The sequence below is a fragment of the Colius striatus genome, chromosome 9 (genome assembly GCF_028858725.1).
Source record: "Colius striatus isolate bColStr4 chromosome 9, bColStr4.1.hap1, whole genome shotgun sequence".
Taxonomy (NCBI): domain Eukaryota; kingdom Metazoa; phylum Chordata; class Aves; order Coliiformes; family Coliidae; genus Colius; species Colius striatus.
Genome location: NC_084767.1, coordinates 8,909,191 through 8,930,022, shown reverse-complemented (window position 1 = coordinate 8,930,022; position 20,832 = coordinate 8,909,191). Strand labels below are relative to the sequence as shown.

Here is a 20,832-nt window from a genome sequence, read left to right as displayed (position 1 = left end):
TTTTCTTACTGAGAATTACAAGTGTTACTTGTAAAGTGTTGCTGTTTGTATATGCTGACTTACCTACAGCATCTGACAACCCATAAACCTTCTGACCATATGCATCTGTTTTGTCCCAGGTAAATGTATATGCCAAGTTGGGAGATGCCTGAAACGACTTTTGAAACAAATGCCCTTCTACTGCTACCATCAAGTGAACTTTGATTAGATTTAGTGGCACAAGTGACTGAGTCATGGCAATCTTAAGTAAGGATTTGTATCCAGCGGTACGGGAACTCAGGTAGCTGAGCTTTATAGAAGAGCCAGGGATCTCAATTTCTTCATGAAGAACCTGAATAGGAAAAAGGACAAGCATTTTACATTAGTGCTGTGTTATTTTTCCTAGAATTGTATCACCTTGCATACTCTTATAAACTTATGACTCCCTGCTACTGGGAATGGTTATCCCAAACTCAGGACAGTGATGCGGTTCAGCTCACATTTCTGGGCAAATGATTATTTGACATCTGTGCCCACTTCTTTTTAAGAGCCCACTGCTGGCAAAAGTACAAGTACTTTTACTGCAAATTATATGCAAAAGCACATAAGAAGCACACTCATAGGAACCTGCAACTTCCACTAACAGTAAAAAGAATAAACGAATAAAGTAGAGAGACGAGTATCAGCAGTTTTCCTTTGTCCTAAATAACATGCAAGAACACAGCCTGTGGCTAGCAGCACACATCTTTGCAAAATTCTCTTTAGATACCTAAGCTGTCAACTGAATTACGGAGATATACTTGATAATATTGTATGATAATGAGAAGGTGCAAGGTAGTCAAAGAGAAATGCATCTGGGTGACATAAACCTAGGATATGTCCTGCAGACCTCATTAGAAGACCTAGTATCTGTCAGAATCAATGCAACTCTACAGATGCATTTGCTACAGCAATTCCAGGTGACAAATGGTGACTCTATGTTAAGTGCTCAGGCCAGCACTAGCATCTGACTGCTGAGTCCTGTATGCTCACACTGTTCTTACCTGGGTTTCTGGTACAATGGGATTCCGGCCAGGAGCATCGCTGAAGAAAGTTGAAAGCGGTGACGAAATGATGATAGGATCAGGACGGACAAAGCCACTTAGATCACAGCTGGGAATGGAGTTCTCCTCTGTCTTCATCACAAGCGTGTCCATGGCATAAAAACTATTCCATGGCAACCATACTGTCCTTTCCTGACTCATGAATGGGGCTCGTTCAAAGTGCAAGGTTAGGGATGCTCCTCCGTTTGCAACCAAGTCAAATCTAGAAAAAAAGTAGCCTCCAGAAGTGACAAGACTGAATAATTCCAGCAACAGCATTCCTGGCTAAAGAAATAAGTACTTAGATGTACCTATAGCAACAGATGTAAGTGTCATGCTTCCAGTGATCAGTAGTAGATTGTGAACCCCTGTCAACTAAACAACTGAAATCCAGCCAAGACAAGCAACGATTTGAAGTCACGTGGCCAAACCTTGTTCCTATATGTTATAAAATCTATCTACATTAAATTATTATCAAATACTCAACAAACCACCGCATTTGTTATCAAAAGTCACCTTTACACATGGAATCAGCAGAGAAGTCAAGTTCATACTGAGCTGGACACTGAATTATCCCCTTCCTAAAAGATACTGTCCATTCTGCACAGAATGGGACATGTAGCAGTAAAGGAACAGTAATGAAAACTTTGGCTGTTTGTGCTTTACAAATAAGATGAGAATTCCTGTCCCCAGGACAATTAATGATTTTTTTTCAGAGATATTATTTATGTACTCCCAATCCTGTACATGATCATAGCAGTAACATGGAGCTGCATCCGCATTTTGATATGTCCTGGCCTAAATGAACACAGTACTTCCAGGATGTTCTGACAGAAGAAGTAGAATCAGTTGTTTCATGTACATGCTGGCAACGTAATCAATTACTTATTTCAATAATCTTCTCAGATCTAAATATAGTTCAGCTCACCATTTACTGTAGCACTAAACCACTGAAATCAACAGCATCCTACTTTTATTATAACAGAATGATATTCTGGGAAATGTGGAAATTTAATACTCCCTCTAGTTCAGTTGACTCATATTAATTATTTCAATTCAATTGTTTGCATGCAAGATCAAGATAAAATGGCAAATGTTTACAATGTTTGTGTCACAGATGTACTGTTTTAGCTGCCACAGCCAGCAAATGAGATAAACCACGACACATTGATTTTTGTTTATCTGAATTTGTGCGCATTTCAAATCAGCTGATACAAGGGGGAAAAAAAGCACTTTTTGCACAGCAGGAAATTGTCTAAATATATTCAATTAGAATCTTTTGATTACATTCTACCCTGAAGAAACTCAAAAGATAGTGGATCTTCAAAAGGAAAAAAAGGCTGAAGGGAACTTTTAACAAAATATACTACACTATAATGATACTACTGTTTTTTTTTGCTAGCAATGTTGGCCTGCCTTGCATTTGAAAATAAACTATTTCTGGTCTCAGGTGAATATTACTGTAGCCCATGAATGTTTTCATAGATACAGAGCAATTTATTTGAAAGGAGGCTGAGTGCTAACACATTGTTATCAGAAGTCAGCCTTTACATATTTACATATTTAGCATTCAGAATATCATGTGAAAAATGACTTCTGTGTTTACTTAATAGATCTTTACCCTGGGAGGATTGCAACGCATGGTACCACATGGTTCCATTAGATCACACCATCTGTTAATCAACAAAGGTACTACATAGGAAATAGGAAGTCAATGAAGCAAGCAAACTCACGTGCCATCCTGACGAGTGATGGTATAGCCGTACTTTGGATACTTAACAAACGACACGTTGACCCCAACTAGGGGAGTTCCATCTGTAGTCACCACTTGGCCTCTTACAAGAGACACAAGACTGAAAAAGGAAGATAAATAAAAGTATTAAAGTTAGTTACAAAAGCGAAATCACATTGTTTACAAACTGAGTAGTGGAAGACTTGTGCCTCATTTACTCTAAACTCAATTTACTCCAAAGATTTTTAGAAGACTGAAGGTACCACAATATTGCCGATCTCTCTATTTACTTAAATCAAGAAACTGATTATCTATGCAGTGAGGTCTGTGCATACAGAACAGGAGTTAGTGCTTTCCTTGTCTAATGAGGCTTTGTCTCATTGTCTAATAAGGCTTTGCAGAGTAGAAAGCTGCCTCACATTCAGCCAAGCCAGAGCAGTGACCCTGAAGTGCCACTGAAGCAATGACTGAGCACTTCTCAAAAACCTCCCCAAGTACAATAATGTGTCTGTGGATGCCTAATACACTTGAAAAATATGGTGTAATGCCATACCCCTTTTTATACAACCAATTTTCCAAATTAAGGTTTATGTTCCTTCATCTTAGCAAATGACTGATGTTTGCACACTGCATTTGGTCCTGATTTGTAACCCTTGCTTTTCACTCTGCTGAAAGGATATGGTTTTAAGGCCAGCTTTACACAAAGGAGAAAGAAAGGGTTTTCTTAGCGATCAGGTTAAGCAACTTGCTTAACCCAAAGAAGATGGGTTATTCCTGTAAGAGGCACAGTCAGTCTTTTTTGAGAATGCTTTGCTGCTGCTGAGTGCACAGCAGGCAGAGATTGCTGCTGCCTGCCTGGCTGCGTTCCCAGCCTCCTGAGCGCTGGCAGGTGCAAACCTCACTTCTCCCCTCTCTCCGTCATAGTCAGTCTGCTCCTGTCTCTTTTCTCTCCCGGCTGGAGAGGAGTCTCCATCCTCTGGCTCCTTTCCCTTCTGCCTTTCCCTGTACCCCGAGAGAAAAAGGGCTGAGGGAAGCTGCATGGTAAGAGATAGAAAAGCAGCTCCTTGTAGAACGCTTCCATTTCCACATTAGGAGAGTCAAAAAAGGTGACAATTCTGCAAAACAGGGAGTTAAATTCTACTGTAATCCATAATCCCAGGGGTCACAAAACTGCATTTCACTGTAGTCCAAGGTGAAAAGACTTCTATTTCAGCAGAACATGCTTCCAAGTCACCAAGTCTCCTCTGCAGCTACAGAGAGAGAAAATGCAAAGCCTCATTTCTGAACTGATGTCGGGCTGACAGGACCAGAGCTGCCTCTGAACCTTCAGAGGCTTCAGGCACACCAATGGGCACAGCCTCCTGACACCACACATTTCTGGACCCAATCTGAGATGTAGGGCAAAAGGGATTAAACTGAGTTGTGTGGACAAAATGCAGTTGAACTCTGGGACAGCTATAACAGTTGCATCATCCCTATAACAGAGAACATCTATTTTCATTACTAATATCAGGGATCATTTTCAGGTCTTTTCTATTAACTCTGAAATGTTCAAGGTGCTGTGATGTAAATCTCTAACTGTATTATGCTGGCTATTTAACAACTACTTCCTCATATTTTTATTCCAAACAAGGTATAACATTTTCTTCAGTATTACATAAAAGAAACTAATTAATGAAAATGAGCCATTTCCTTTATGTTTCTTTAGTATATTCAACCATTTCTTGACTTTTCAGGTCAAATTTTACTCTACAATATCAACATTTTGCAACAGAATATGGAATTTAATAGATACCCATTGATAAAATCTACTTGGGAATATATCAGACCATAATAATAATTTGAACAAGAACATTTTGGTCACTAAAATCTTCCTTTTTATTTCTAAAATGCCCAAAGATGTAACACAGTGCAGCTGAAATCTGGATTTATAAGAAAAAATATGTTTATTAATAGTCACATATAAGACAAACTCTTCTTTAGCAGAAAGTGTAGCTGGCAAACTAAGCTGATATACTAAGCCTGGGGGGATTTTTGGTGTTTGGTTTTATTTTTAACATGGACATTAAGTGTGTAAAAACACCTAGCTATTTTTTTTCCTGATAAATTCATTTCATCTTGTCTCTGCACAGAAACAATCTGTAAGATTGAAATAATTTTGCAATCAAGACATTGTGTTATTTGTTGCTTTGGGAGGGTAGGAAATAAAGACCATTATTTTGTGCAAATTTTTCATCTCTTTCAGTGGAATGAATGTTTGAGCTAAGAGAGAAACCATTATCTTTCATGGTAACTACTTCTTGAGACTATGGCAGCTTCAGTGTATGTGAAACTTGGAGTCTCTCCCTGTGGAACTTTTCAGAAGTCAAAAACCTTACTTTTAAAACTTTCAATTTGTCACTATCCATTAGACTTGCCTAAAATTGATACCAAAAATAACAGCTGAGCTGTGGAATTCTCAAAAGCACCTTCACAACTTAGAGGCTAAAGGCAATTTAAAAATATCATTAATATGCCATTTGCAAAGATATGTTAAAATACACCATGTGGTTCAGAAGAATAAAACAGAATTAAGATTCCTGCCACCAGAAACCCTAGAAACATAATCTAAGATTTCAAATGAGGTTTTGCTCAAAGGAGCCTCAGGATTGAAATGTCCAGCTCCTACTTAGTCTAGAGCTTCAACTCTTAAGACTGTTTTGAAGACTGCACCCTATATTTATAGAAAAACAGTCAATAATGAAATTCTGACTGAAAGAAATTCAGCTTCTCATAAAAATGTCCAGTTTTTGGGACATTATCTCAGATTAAGTTCTTTCTTCAATTTTAGCTTCGGCAATATGAATAAAATTAAAGGATTCATCACTTTCTTTCCATCTTTCCATAGAGACATAGTTAAATAAACAGGAACACTGCTCTTCTTGTAAGTGTACAATGTCATCAAATATCAATTAATGACGTGCTGGGTTTTGGATTAATTGTAAATGTAGATAAAAAACAATTATAGGAAGAACAGACAAAAGACTACAAAAACCTAGTCAGATGCATTGATGATGCAAGTAAAAGAGCTTTTTATATAGGGAATAAATCATAAAACTCCCTAAGTTAATATATCTTTAAAATAATTTGAAATGTTATTCCATTATTGAAATCTGGGTTAACAACATTAAATAAAAGGCAATTTCTTTCTAACTGGAAACTAGTTTGCATTTTCCCTTGTTCTAGATTGCAATCTTCATAAAATACAAACCTCAGAAGCCCTTACCCTGACAGAAGGAACCTTCTTCTAGGTGTTGCCAATGTTAAAATTCTAATAAAACTCAGTGTTATAAAACAAAAAGTGCATCCTAAAGGCAACAGGGTGCCTTCAGATGCCTGAGATACAAACACTTGAAACGCTTGAAAGCAGTATCTCATGTTAAAACATGAATAAAATGTCTGCAAGAAATTTTTCCATACCATGCAACTGCACAGATACAGAATCATATTTACAGCTGCTACCTGCTGTTGAAGGGATTTTCTCCTGGGATGATGTGAGTGCTGTCCTTCCCCACTAAGAGCTTGATTCGATCATAGAATGACTTCACAGTGGGTGAACCAGAGTGGCTCTGTTGGATGATGTCAAGAGGATCGCGTGAACCCCGGCACAGCAGGCTATTTTGACAAGTAGATTGAAGGCAGCAGTCTGGGTCTAGGCAGTCAACCAAGCCATCTGAAAAGGAAGAATCACCAAGATTCAGCCAGCTGCACAATGCTATCAAGCAATAATATCTAATGGACATCGTAAGGCACTGGGGAAAAAGTTTAATGCTTTATCTTTGTAATATCTCTACGTCATAAAACTGGGAATTGAACCAATAATGTGATGAGAATGAGACTTTCTCAAGCACAATGGTTAAACACCATTACTGCTACAATTATTTTATACCAGTATTGGATAAGAATCAGTCCCAGAGAAATCTGTTAGGGGTTGAAATTAGGAAGAAGGATAGTGGATGAAGTACAGGGCTTTTTGTTTAGGGTTTTTGTTAGGATGAATTAGCACACTTTGATAAATCACAGTTGACTATCTTTAGCACATACAGTAACAATTTGTAGCATCATCCTTTCCTTTGGTATTATCATTTAACTATGTACCCTCAATGGAGTTCTGTCATAATTTAGAAATTAATAACCATTTACTTTAAGATATTACCATCTCCAACAATCTAGAAACATTAGCTCATCTACTTTGGCAAGAATCAGGCATTCAGTCTGCAACCCAGTTAGGTCTGTAAACTTTCAGAGACTCCCCAAGGCATATGAATCTGATTCTTGAAGACAAAAATGGCCTGGGCACATACTTAATATCATACATAAGAGAGAACATTCCAGTAGGTTAGCTAACAAAAGTACCTTAGAGTAAGATCGTGACTCATGCATTTTCAAGATTTGGAAATGCACAACAGACCAGCATTAAATGGAAAACCACCAACAAAAGAAAAAGCAGCCCAACCCCAAACCTTTCTAAAAAGCTTTAAGAAGCTTTCTTACTATACAATTAATCCATTTCCAATGGATTGTATGTGCTTGAAATGACTGCTTCTGATTTAGAATCAAAATTACCAAGGTATGCTGACAATGTTTCATTCAGCCATCTAAGGAAGTTTAAGTTAGACAAACTACCCTGTTGCAACAGCTATATATTGCTTTTAAGGTCAGGCGCCTATTCACATTAAGAGCTCCATTCATCTTGAAATCTTTTCCAATGTGGCGGTAGGAATCTTCTGGTTTGCTACAGTCCATTTTCCACCCACTTTATGTAATCACTCTAAGGACATCATTAGCTTCAGATTACAACTCAAAGTAGTTCTATTAAGCTCTGAGAACTTTTTCTCAGCATCCTGCACTCTTTCTCAGTTTGTGACACCTCTATAACTAAATGTAATGCTCCTCACTGTTTAGTCTGCTCAGTTCTTTTATTCAAATGACCACCAGTCAAGAGCATCCATTCAACACACCAGAAATAACAACAGAAGCAAAATACGAGAGATAAATTGAGCCCTTTGACTAATTTACACCTACCTGTTGAAGCTGCACCATATTTCTGTGATACCTGTTATTAGGAGTGAGGCTACGTGATGTCTGTAATGACTTCATCATGCAGCAGATTATGGGATGCTGTGACCGAACACTTCTGATGACACTATGAACTTTCCATTGGCATATCAATCTCTTGGCATTCTGTCAGTCATGCGAATCACATGTTTATGCTCGCAGGCCCCCTTGGATATAGTCTGACATTGCAATCTTCAGTAAATTACCCTGTCACTGCCAATCTCACCGTTATCTCACAAACAATCAAGCAGGCAATCAAACTGCTCTGAATTGTCAGTTCAGGACCTGGGAGGCTAGAAACATCTCCATTCGATACCAGGGAGAGACCTGCGTATGATTCCTTTCATGTAGGAAGGGTTTTTATGCAGTTATGTGAATTCAGACTTGTACACTTTCATGTGCTTACAAGAATATTTAGTAAAGGCAGGCATATACCTTAACAGAAATATACACAGGACTTGTTTCGAACACTATTACTCTTAGTGCAAGGCTATATTCTCCTGTACTAATTTATTCCCAGAGAGTAGGATTTGGGAGTTAGGATATTTTACCTTACACCAACTAGTTGATCCAGCTTGTTGCAACGGTAGAGCTGAGGCATGTATCTATTCAGCAGCCACAACCTGGACACTGCTGTTTAGTATCAAAGGCTTATACACTGCTATACTCTTTGCATTCATAGTTGCAGTATTGCTGATATTGGTTACTTTGTGGCTCTGAAATCCCTGACTACGCACAAAAGAGTATTGATTACTGCCATATCTTTCTTTGTACTTTATGAGCGCCTAATTTGCTATCTGGATATATTATCACAGAAGGGCTGAGACTAGCAGCTCTGGAAGCTATCTGGTCCAACCTTCCTGCCCAAGCAAGGCTACCAAAAGCTGATGCCCAGACAACTTTTGGATATCTTCAGGAATGGAGGCTCCACAAACTTTCTGGGCAACCTGTTCCCGTGCTGAAGTCACTCTCATGACAAAATTGTGTTTCCCAGCATCTATTTGTTCCTGGGGTTGTTTCTCCTCAGGTGCAGGACCTTACACATCACGAGGTTCCTATCAGTCCTTCTCTCCAGCCCTGTTGTACCACTACATATGATGTAAATCGTCACTGAATCATTTAGTTGCATTAGACTCAGCTGATTAAAACAAGGGCTAGAAAAAAAATGTACCTTCTGTAAGAGAAGACTGCCATAAGCAAGAATGTTAATTAGAATTCAGTACTTTGTTTTTTAATATATATTTCAGCGCTTGTCGTCTTCCAGATTTCCTCAGGCACACTGAATTATTTATATGGTTAATTCAATGACAAAACCCTCAACATTAGCCTCACCAAGATATGCTGCTTTTCATAGCATACACATCTGAGTTTAAAGTGGCCAGTTAGCAGCTCTCTGAAACTGTGTGCTGATGGGAGGAGACTGTAAAGGGGGTAATAAAGGTGCTTGGATCTCCCTCCAACAACTTAAGACCAAGAGAAGTCCCGACTTGGCTTTAAATGAGAAGAAAGAAACAGGAAATTTTGATGTGATTTAAACTGGCAGCACAGGATTAGCTCTCCATTGCTGTTTGTGGTTCTTCTGAATTCCCAAATCTTTTCAGCAACAAAGCAAGTGACTTGGTATTCCTCTTGAAGACTTCACTTCTGCTAATGGATACATACATTTCTGGACTTTTTGTGAACTGTTCCACAAGCTTTTTGGCACACTTAATACAGCAAAAAAGGAAAATGTTTAGGTATTATATGCAAGTAGAATTATCTCGTTGTGCATGACATCTTTTAAGACGGTCTTATTATTGTGTTCCTCTTGAATACTATTATAAGGCCTGAAAAGCTCTCAGTAGAAATAGTGATATATTTCATTGCTTATGTATTTAGAATCTCTCATGATCAGCTTTCCTCCACCACTGACTATATTTTTCATCACGTTCAGGGGACTCAGAATTGTGCTATACCTTTCTTCAGAGAGCTGATGCTTGAGCTATTGTTTGTTTTTCTTTAACTCCTAGGAGTAAATTATCTTTAGTTTCCACTCCTCATCAAATACCTGCAGGTTGTGCTTCAGGTTCAATTCATGACCTGACATCCAGCAGCTTGAGAAAATGCTTTCTGCCCCAGCAGGGAACAATCGTGTTCCCAAAGCCGAGCTCGGGAGCACAGGCTCGGCAGAGGGCATCCTTACCCTTCACTAGCGTCAGGAGCTGGGGACTTGCAGTGCCTCAGTCCTGGAAAATTTTTCTTTTTCCAATAAACATTTCAGACTGATGATTAAAATGGAGGCGGGGAAGGGGGGGAACAGCAGCTACTACGAACCCTGAGGGTAAAAGGGCCTTTGATCACTCTAAGGGCAAATTAGTTAATTTATCATGATCCGATTTTAATTATGTGTAGTATTAATATACCCAAGGTGAAAGAATTAGAGATGCTCTATCAGATTATCAAAAGAGTAGGCCTTCTCTCTGCCAACACAGAAATTTCAATTGAGCTCTAAAATTGCATGCAGAACTGTTTCCACAGACATGCTAGTCCACAGACCAGTGTATCTTCTTACCAAGAAGTTTTATCTAATATTTAACACAAATTTTCACTTTTGTACCTTGCTCTAACAACTGTTAGCTCTCCTGGCATACCTCCTTCAAAATACTTCCTCAGAAGTTCCTGGTGCTAACAAGAAAGGAAGTGCTTTTAATCCTGATCCACACCTGTTTCTCAATTAGCCAAGTTGGAAAGCTTCTCTGTAGACTGGCAGGATACCCATCATAGTGCTGGCTGTTATGACAAACTGTGAGCACAACAGGGTATTTCCAGAAGCTGCCTTTCAGGAGAAGCTGGGTTGTAAATCCTTAAGTGTGGTAGAACAAACCTGGATTCTGTGTAAGATGGGTGTGCCTCTGAATGACACTCCTCCCTAATGAGGTTTTGAAGTACCCTGGCATATGACATTGGTAGAACACTAGCCTCACTTCACTTGCTCACGCAGGATTCCTGTGCTGCCCAGAGCTCCAGCAGTCAGGAAACCCCTCATCCCTGAGAGCAGCATTTGGAAGAAAGTACTGAAGGTATAGCTTCAGCTATCCACTGAGTGCTTGGTGGCCCTTCAGAACCTGTGAATACTGGTGGATTACTGATGCTCTGGCTTCAAACCACACATTGCTTAGAGCAGAGTTGACCTAGGGTGGTCTAAGATGGAAATCATCTTGGAAAAACAACAAGCTTGTTCAGTTCCAGTGTACACATGGACATCTAGCAGCAAGTGCTGCCTTTAAACCATGGGATTTGCAGCCAGTGAATTTCTGGCTTCTGCTTCTCCACAGGTTACAAGAGCCTGCTATTTAGTTTACATGTCCCGTGAGGGCAGTGTAAGGATAAGCTGGCTAATGTGTGTAAAGGAGATTAGAGGCTGACATGAAGTTTTAACAAAATCACATACAAGCACACTCATTAGCTCTTGTCAAACTTATATAATATGTAGTTTTCATACAGATTTTATACTCGGGCCTACATGACTCACTTTGGCCTGCATCCACAATAGGTTTCAACTACTTATTACATTTAATGTTCAAAACGTGACTATTGTACAGGCTCTGGGAAGGTATTTTCTATGCCAAGAGTATTCTGGGTATTTATATTGAGAACTTCATAAAATCTTTTGTCTGAGCTGAATTAGAGACCCCTGCTGAGGCAACGCTTGTTGAGGCAGGCTAAATTACATGATTTGCTTTTGTGCTGTGAAATACTTGTATTATCTTAAATGTCACGAGCCTGATGCAATATCAAGTTGCAGGATTTGTAATTTTCTAAAAGTAATTTTTTTCTAAATGTTTATTGCAGGAAGACACTTTTCTTTCTATTTTCTTTCTGTCTAATTTTAGAGACAAGTTTTCTAAGACAACTCCAATAAACAGCCTTTCAATCAGTCAAGTGCACTATCCTGACAGTGAACTTCTCTAGAAATGTATTTTTCTCATGAATTGAAGAGAATTCATACTGGAGCAGATAGCTGGCGTTCTCTCATTCATTATCTTTAACGTATTGTGCCAAGCAGAATTACTGCCAACTGTACTTCTCGGTGGCGTTACAGCTTACAGTAACAAACTGAAGGGCAAAATTTGTCTTCTGAGAGATGCACAACTCTCTTTGGAAAGCCAAGTGGAAAGAAATTAGAATGTATTTTGAAAAGAATGTCCTGTTTTGCATAACAAACAAGGAATTCCTCCTTCTATTTAGCTTTGCATTCTGTACTGCTGTGGGCTGCTTCCTTTCCTTCACCACTCAACTTTAGTCCAGATAATTACATTTGGAGCAGAAATGAGATCTGCGAAGTGATATAAGCTGTGATTGCATTTAAGCTGTTGATTTTTTTAAAACCTGCCTGCACCTGTCCTCTCCATCCTAATCAGATATGAAACAAACCAATTTAGCAAACCGTTGGTTAGTTTCTGTTTTCCTTCTTCTGAGATGATATAATTTAACTGTCTTGTCAATAAAAATAATAAACACGAGTAATTTTGAACAGATGCAAAAGGTTGGGGAAAAGAGAAAGGAGAGAAAAGCCTTGAAGAAGCAGCCTCATTGGGCAACATGTGTGTCTGCTAGGGCTGCTTCTGCAGAGCCCAGAGCTCTTAAATATCTCTCCTAATTTATCCCATGGAGTTCAAGGACAAAAGACCCTCAAATATGAGCTCCTGCTATCAACTGCACCCAGCACTGAATTAAACTATTCTTTAGAAAAGAAATATGATTTTTGCTATGCATTGCATTGTCCATTTTACTTGCAGGCACTGTAAAGTCTAAGGTGAACTCTAGTTAAATGTACACATTCATGAAGAATGTTCCAAGACACTAAAAATATTTTTCAGTTTAGGAACAAGCAAGATACTATTAAATAGTTACTGCAAAAAGATGGGTATTAATAGCAACCGTGGGGATTTACTTATGCAATATGTAAAAAGAAATATGAACTTAACAAGGAATGTACGTTCTCCCATTCCTCAAAATATCATTTCTAATCCCTTAATTTCCTAAAATAAATCCACAGTGAATTAAATGGGTTATACATGTCTATTGGGGGGATTATACATTGTAATCACAATTATAAGTCTTAAAATAAAGCCATTTCTAATCCATTCGAAAGATGCTTAATAATTATTAGACTGCGGAGGGACTGATTACGGGAAGGGATTAGATTTAGAAGTGGCCACAGTGAGTAAATGACATAAACCAAACATATTTTGGAAAACAGAAGCATTTTCCAATTTAAAAAGATCTTAAAAGCGAGTCAGTGCCAATCCCTTACCTGTCAGTTAGGCTTCCTCCTAGATAAGTAAATGAACAGATAAAGAGACACTCAAGTTTTTTTAGCGAAGTAGCCTATGTACCATAGTGACCCTGAGCAGGTTCATAATGATGACCCAGTTAAGCCCATATCTAGGCTTGACATGTGATGGTATGGGCAAATACACGTGAATTTCCCAGTGCTATCTCAGATCAAACGCAGCTCTACTTGAACAGCCCTCAGAGGAAAAAACAGCTTTGGACTCTCTCTCCTGTCTCTGCTCTGGAATCCTTTTTTATTTGAGTAATACACACTGACATCTCATTTAAAATGAAGATTTGTAAGTCTCAACAAGACAGGGATGCATCTGCCTCTTCTAGGAATAAACCAACTAAAGGGCATTAATCTAAAATTGAAAGAAAATATTAAGTATAATCTTTCATTTTTTCCTCTTTTTGAACCATAGCATGGAGTTCGCATCCTGGCAGATAATCAGACAAAACAGGACAAATGGGAATCCCTTTGGAGTCAGTGGCAATGCTCTCCTTGACATCCATGAAATGAAGACTTGGCCCAAGGCCTTTGAATCTGATTGTGAGATACAATTGCAATAAGAATTGATGAACAGTGAAAGTGCTCCAAAATAAGTTAAATCTCCTGCCACACAGGGAAGAAGGGAAGATGGAAAATGATAGTTCCATTTCAGTGACAGGCTGAAGCAACTGTATTTTGACAACCTGAATAGATGGTCAGAAAGGAAAGAAGTTCAGCTGTCCAAATAAGACCTCATTTAGGCAAAAACTGTATTTTTAGCTATGCTACTGTCTTTTGCATGGACAGCTTGCATCTTCAGTACTACTCCAGACTTGCAATACTGGTAACTGAGCAGCAAATTAGTTTGGTATTTTGCTGCAAATAACCTTGGTTTGGTTTCAAATGCAAAGAGTGATTGGGAGAAGAGGTGATTTCTATGACTTTCAATAAACTTGCACTTTATGTGAAACTTGGGGTTCTGGTAACTAGCTGAATCTTTAACTTTGATTCCCATAGTACAGTTTTCAGTGCCATCTAATGGGAAAAAATAATCCTATCTGCTCCTTTATATACACAGTCACAAATACATAGATGTGCACACTGAAGCACAGAACACACATTCCTTCCTTCCTCCCCAATCCCTCACACTCCTGTGGTCTCCTCTATGTTAATAAACATATGTCACAGGACGTGTTTCTGGACAGATGTGTAGTGAACCAGACACATAAAGAGTAGTACAGCTCAAGGTAAAGGCAGAACTGCACGTTATATTTGGGTTTGAGTACTGTTGTAGCTCTTGGGACTGGCAATTTAAACTGTTAGGAATGACAATCTTAGAATGGTAGGGGTTGGAAAGGACTTTTAGAGATCATCTAGTCCAACGTCCCTGCAGAAGCAGGTCTCACTTAGATCAGGTCATATCCTTACAGTACATATTTGAAAGGACCTCATGCCACCTCAGACATCTGAAACTCAAAATAGAATCAAGCAAATGGAAACAGCAAAATCCACCAAGGCACAAGAGGGAGGGAAGAGTTCTGGAGTACCACACAGCTTGTGGGTAACTCAGCCTGTGCCACCCGTGCCATGTACAAAACACAGCATGGCTGAATCAAAGCATTTGTTTGGATGGTTTTTCAGGTACACCTTGCAAGTGTGTGAAGAAATAGCTGAAATGGCATCAAACATCATGGAAGCTCCCTTACAGAGAAATTCTATGGAAATGAAGGACTACCAGAGACTAGTAATGATTGCTGGATTAAAGTACTGAGCTAAGAGTCAGAAGAGAGGAGATTAATTTCTGCCTGTATCATAAAATCCCCATGTGAAAATGTGTGGGACTTTTCAGGTTGCTTGGACATTGGAAAAAGCATAGATGTTGAAACTATCTACATTCCCACAAGAAGCAATGAGCCTCTCTAGCCTTTGGCTTCAACCTGCAAACATTGAGAATGACTGAAGAGTCTTCTCCTTAATCTTTCCAGCCTTCCGCTAGACTAATTTTCTCTCAGGTGTGACTGTGGAAAACCAGAAACCATGCACTTTGCATAGAAATGCTGATTAACATTGTAGCCCATTGCATGACATATTTATTCTGTGCATTCTTTGACTTTGATGAACTAATACTTGACTTATAAGAACTAAGTTTTAGAATTCTACAGTTTGAAATGAGGATGAATAGCTGAACGGTCTCACTGCTCATTTCCCCACACGGTTTTCCTGAGTCTTTTACAAGTGCAGAATATAGTCCTGGAGAGTAAGTAAACACCTCATTCTGATATTTCAAATAATGTTTTCCAGACTCAGTCCTTGTGTTGAAGAAAAATCTGATGATACATCCACTTTCAAATTTTCCTTTCTAATCTTCAAAGCCTGTAAAACTTACAGACCTAAGCAGTTCACCTTTCGGTTTCTTATCCTGTATATTAACACAGGCTTAGTGAGTTTTGTTGTACAGCTAAATGCCAACTAATGTAATTTGGCAGTTAGATCCCACTCTTCACAATTCAGTAACAGCTAGAAAGAAAGTTGCAGTTTCCTAAAATTGAATCAGCTCTAGAGCTTTAAAAATATTTCTGTAAGCACCGATCACATGTGAAACCAAGGAACTAGCAGAGGACTTACAGATTAAAACTACCAGATGATATGCAGACATGGTTAGAATCACGTAATCAAAATCAAATGCAACTGTTACTCAGTTTGGGACTTCTCAACAATTTCTACCCCCTGAAATCTTACAAAAAATGAAAGCACTCAATGACAATTTCACCCTAGAAGCAGCCACTCCAACAAGCCAAATGTTTCTTTGTGGTTTTAGGAAACACCACGAGTAAAACATTTCCTAACAAGCAAACAACAGATGTGCTCTTTAGATTAATTATTGGCCAAAGAACAGTGAAGGAGTCTCAAGGAAGAAAGCTGGGTCTGATGTTTGATTTTTAATGAAGAGCAGAAGCATGTGAAAGAAGAATCTACATGACTTACTGAAGACATTGTAATGAAAGGCATAAGAAAGCTACTTCAAATGAAAGAGATGGATTAAGCAATCTTGTTCAGATGGCACAGCTTCTCAGAACTGCTTTCAGCCCAGCATAGCCTAATGCATCATGGAAAGCTCCACAAAATGAGATAAACTAAAGAGATCTTTGAAGGTATACACAGAACACAAATAATAGGGATATTCCTGATAAAGGAGAGGGAAAACTGAACAGGGATATCAGAGCCTTACCATATGACTGTTCAGCATACCACACTCAGCCTTTTAAAGTCTGGCACGTGAACAGTGCAGCATGACAACAAGCTACAACCACTTACACAGGTTGTGTATGTGAGAGCATGACCCTGGCCCCCAGCACAGAGGAGAACAAGTATTGTTAAATATCCCGCTCAATCAGCCACCATGCTTGTGCCCACGGACACAGTGTAAGTTCTGCAATTCACAGGCACCAAAAGCCTACAGGAAACAGCTCTGGTGTGCTGCTCACTGTGGGCTTCAGTGGGATGTGGAGTGGGACTGAGTCTGTCCACTCCCAACTCAGGAGCTGTGTGTCTCCGTGTCTCTCCACAAGGTCACAGCTCGCTCAGTCTCATTTGTTCCAAACAACAACACTTGACAACAATGACAGTCAAAGTCTTCCTGAAGGAAAATGAGTCATGAAGAAAGCGTGTATAACCCTTCATTCTTTAGGGACAGGGAATTGAAAGACTTCTGCTCACCTCCCTCATTATCCTTGTTATCAGCACAGGCAGTTTCCATGGCAACATTGCATCCAGGCCCCCTCCAGCCGGTCTGGCAGACACACTGCCAGCTGTTCTGACCCAGCGTGCACCTCCCATTGCCATTGCACAAATCAGGGCAGCCATCTGGTTGAAGAAATGGAGAAGGTAAGTACAAGACACACTCATTCATACAACCACTCACACTTTTGACAATATTACTGTGCAGACAAAAAGGCTCGGTCCTGCTGGTGGGACACTCTCCTGGCCCAGAGCCAGAGTCCTGAGCTGCAGAGGCAGGGCAAAGAAAGGGGATACCTCAGAGACATGGGGACTGAACTTAAGCCAAAAGGCAGGAGGAATCCTACCATCATCCATAGTACATGTTTTAAGAACTCTGCAAAGGTTCAGACCTTGAGTTGATGGAAATTACAGTTTGATGACAGAAGATCACAGACTCTTATTTTTCCCACTATACTTGTGTGTACACATATATGAGTGAGAAAGTCTTCTTCAACAAGCATGTCAATGTTCAGAGTGCCTTTTGTATTGTGCATGGCATAATTCTCCAGAGCTTCTCTAAACACAAAGATTAAATAAATAGTTTTGAAAATACTTTCCTTCTTTAACAGTCATTTTAAAAGACTTTAGCACTACACTGACTCATATTCTCTTGTAACATTTTATGCTTTCCAAAAGACACATCAGAAGAGATATTTCACAAAAGTGTATGTTTTGAATTGCTTATGGATGTGACGTGACTTACTGTACAGCAAGAGTTGAATTAGGAAGAAAAATAATAACTAAGGTACTTATATGTTCTAATAAGAATAGAATAGAATATCTTGACTGCTTTTTAAATGTAAGGTTATTTTGGCGTTATGTATCTTAGCCATAAAGAATTGTGCTTACTTTTGCAGCACAGGTAATGTATTTTAAAGGCAGGTTTTTTATCTCTTACATTTGTCAGTTTGTTTGAATGACCAAAATAATAATGTTCGAAGGGAGGCATTGTACTGTAGGAAAAATTATTTGTTTTAAATCACAACCAAATAGCAATTGTCAATATCCACACACAGTTGGCTTTATACTGAATATATATTAAATCACTGAAGCAGTTTGCTTTGCAGCATATGAGCAAGATGAAAATATGAACAGTAGGGAGCTAGCAAAAATCTCTGAAAAGTTTTATGTGCAGCTGGGGATTAATGGACATGACTTGGTGTTTAGCTTAAAGAGAGAAGTAAGCATCAGTGGTATAGACATGATGTTGCTAGGAAACGCTATGCTACCTCTACTGACTTTAACTGTGGCCTTCCAAAGATGGACGTTGTGTTTCAATAACATAAATATCAGAAAGAAAGGGAAAAAACCTCAACTGACTACAATAAAATCCAAGTACTTTAACAATAATGTCTTCCCTAAAAGAGTTAATGATGTATTAACTTTCAAAACAGCTTTAAGTAATAGACAACTATTTAGATATTTTGTATGGTTGTGTGTTTCTGTACATGTGTGTGTGCATATGTGCAGCACTTCTTATGCCTGTCTTGCTTCCAGTATATCTTTACACAGCATTATAGCCTGTCAGACCAAAATTTGTCCTAATAGCCTGTTGACCAACTAGATGTCAGTGTCATATGATCTATTAATAACAAGTTTTCTTCTAAAACGATTTCTATTTAGGCAGTGCATTGAATATCTCTATTTAAACCTTCCAGCATGTGTATAGGCACAATAAGTACTAATGAATATGCTCTATACATACAGCATTTGCACACAGCTAATGGGCCTCGATGCCCTTCAATGGCTTTTGACAGTGGACAAGGCCATAAAGTGCCTAACCGAGAGGCCTTGAGAGTCTCAACAAATGCTCAGTGCTCACAGCTGGACGTATGGTCTTTGCTGGAAATGCACACTGCACGAAGCATATCCTAACACTAAGTGCTTTGTTAAAGCTTGCTTTCATTCTGCAGGCCTAGCTCCCACTGAGCAGTGTATTACTCCCTGGCTATCTTATGAATTCACTCACAGAGTAAGGTAGTCAAAGAGAGAGTAAGACAGTCACAGAAGGAAGGGCTATCAACATCTAACCTTAAGAAATAATCTGCCATGATATGAAGCTCTCAGTCACAGCACAGCAAAGGGCCCTTCACGCTAAGCAGACAAGTTGCTACTCCTGGTGTGTAGAGAAATTCTATTCACCTTTTCTCTTACAGCATGCTTAATGGAAAGTGTCAAAAAGCTAGCTTAAAGAAAGTGCTTGTTTAAAGTGCTAGATTCACAACCTATTTATTCACAGAACAGGCAGAGCATTGGCAACAGCAGTTCAAGTGTCTCACTTTTCTAACAATGTCTCTGTGCAGGGTGCTGCTGCTAGAGGTAAAACACTGCAGCCGCCCTTCTCTCAGCCTCCAACTTCCCTGTGGCTGGGAGCTTTAAAACAGACATCTATGCATTTACCATTAGAACAGTAAGAAAGATTTCAGTACTTTTTGCAATGTTGCATCAGGAATCTGTGACTGGCATTGGGAGGAATCATCAGAGAAGGTTTAAAAGTCAAAATACTAAAATTCATTCCTCTCCACACCTCAGACAGACAAGAGGCCCAGCATGCATGTAAACTGAATGCTGGAAGGCACTAATGAAGAAAAAGGAGGAAATAAAGGCATTATATCTGTGGCCCTAGCAATAGTGTAAACTGTTGTTTTGTACATATGAGATCCCAAAACACTTTTTAGCCTTCTCACTGAATAGAACATTCTCTATTATCCCATAGTTCTAGAACACTAGGGCTAGTGTTCAATGCCTGAATTTATTTTGTTTTATTCAGTTTGTTTTCCAGCTAGCCAACTAAATTGGAGCAACAGAACAAATTCATTAACGGATTCCATGGTGTTTCTTGCTTCTTTTTGTTCAAACAAGCAGTTACGTTCTTAACTTGCTGCTAGTTTAAAAAGCTCATTTTTTGGCAAGTTAGTATCACTCCATATCTACAGTAGGAAGCAGCATAAAAATGCTGACTCTCAGGGATCACAACAAGGGCTTGAAGACACCTCTCAAATTGTACAATTTGATAAGCAGAGACTCAGCAAATTTATCAATTTCAGTGCATGGGGAAATTTGCCCACTACATATCTACATTGTTTCTCAGTACTCGAAAGCCCTTTTCTTACATTTCCTCAGCTTCTCCATTTGTGGGTTTCATCTACAATGAAATTATTGAGACTAAATTATAAGGTAACTAATTTTCTGAACTCATCAAACTGTTTTTCAATATCTCAGCAGTACACAAAAAATTCTAATCCAATATTGGGTAAATTCTGCAGAGAGTGCCTTTTTATTCCACTGGTATATAACTATATATATTCCCATGGTATATAAATACACATGTACTCAGCTACTCAGCCATATATAGATTTTTTCTTAAATTTTTCTTTAAAACTCCAATCAAAACATTTTAAGTGAATTAAAATATAAAGCCACACTGTCCAATTAGTTTGTGCTTTCAGTTAAAACCTTAAAAATCTGCAGAATTCCCACTTATGATGGGGTAAATTGTTCTGGAAAAGAAGAAAGGGAAAGGGTAGCCAGGGAAAGTGAAGTTATCTTGGGTTTTTTTTTAAAGTTTTCAAACTTTGAAGGAATAGGTGGCCTCTTAGTATCATTAAAGGAAAAAGGGGAATAGGAGAGATAGAGTGAAAAATGTAAAATTTCTTTAGGTGATAACTTGTAACCACTTAAGAGAAGCTGACAGTGTTTTTAGCCTCTACTCAGGTCATACATGGACAATTAGATGTAAATCAAGAGGTTACATCCTCTGAGTTTTCCTGATCCAAAGCTGTCTATCAGCCATCTATCCTGCAAACAATATCTTTAAGGAGACAGAATGGATTCCCTGCATGTCTCCCTATTTA

At 38.8% G+C, this 20,832-nt stretch overlaps 1 protein-coding gene across 3 annotated transcripts in view; it reads right to left on the bottom strand.

Annotated features, from left to right (window-relative positions):
* The window catches only part of TENM2 (teneurin transmembrane protein 2), a 517,058-nt gene that overhangs the window by 34,274 nt on the left and 461,952 nt on the right, over positions 1-20,832 (bottom strand). For all 3 annotated transcript variants that reach the window (XM_062002971.1, XM_062002972.1, XM_062002973.1), the window contains 5 exons: positions 16,916-17,062; positions 6,295-6,505; positions 2,795-2,914; positions 1,023-1,284; positions 64-331 (listed from right to left, as the gene is read on the bottom strand). In XM_062002971.1, the coding sequence (XP_061858955.1) occupies positions 64-331; positions 1,023-1,284; positions 2,795-2,914; positions 6,295-6,505; positions 16,916-17,062 (1,008 nt within the window). The remainder of the gene's footprint in view (positions 1-63; positions 332-1,022; positions 1,285-2,794; positions 2,915-6,294; positions 6,506-16,915; positions 17,063-20,832) is intronic.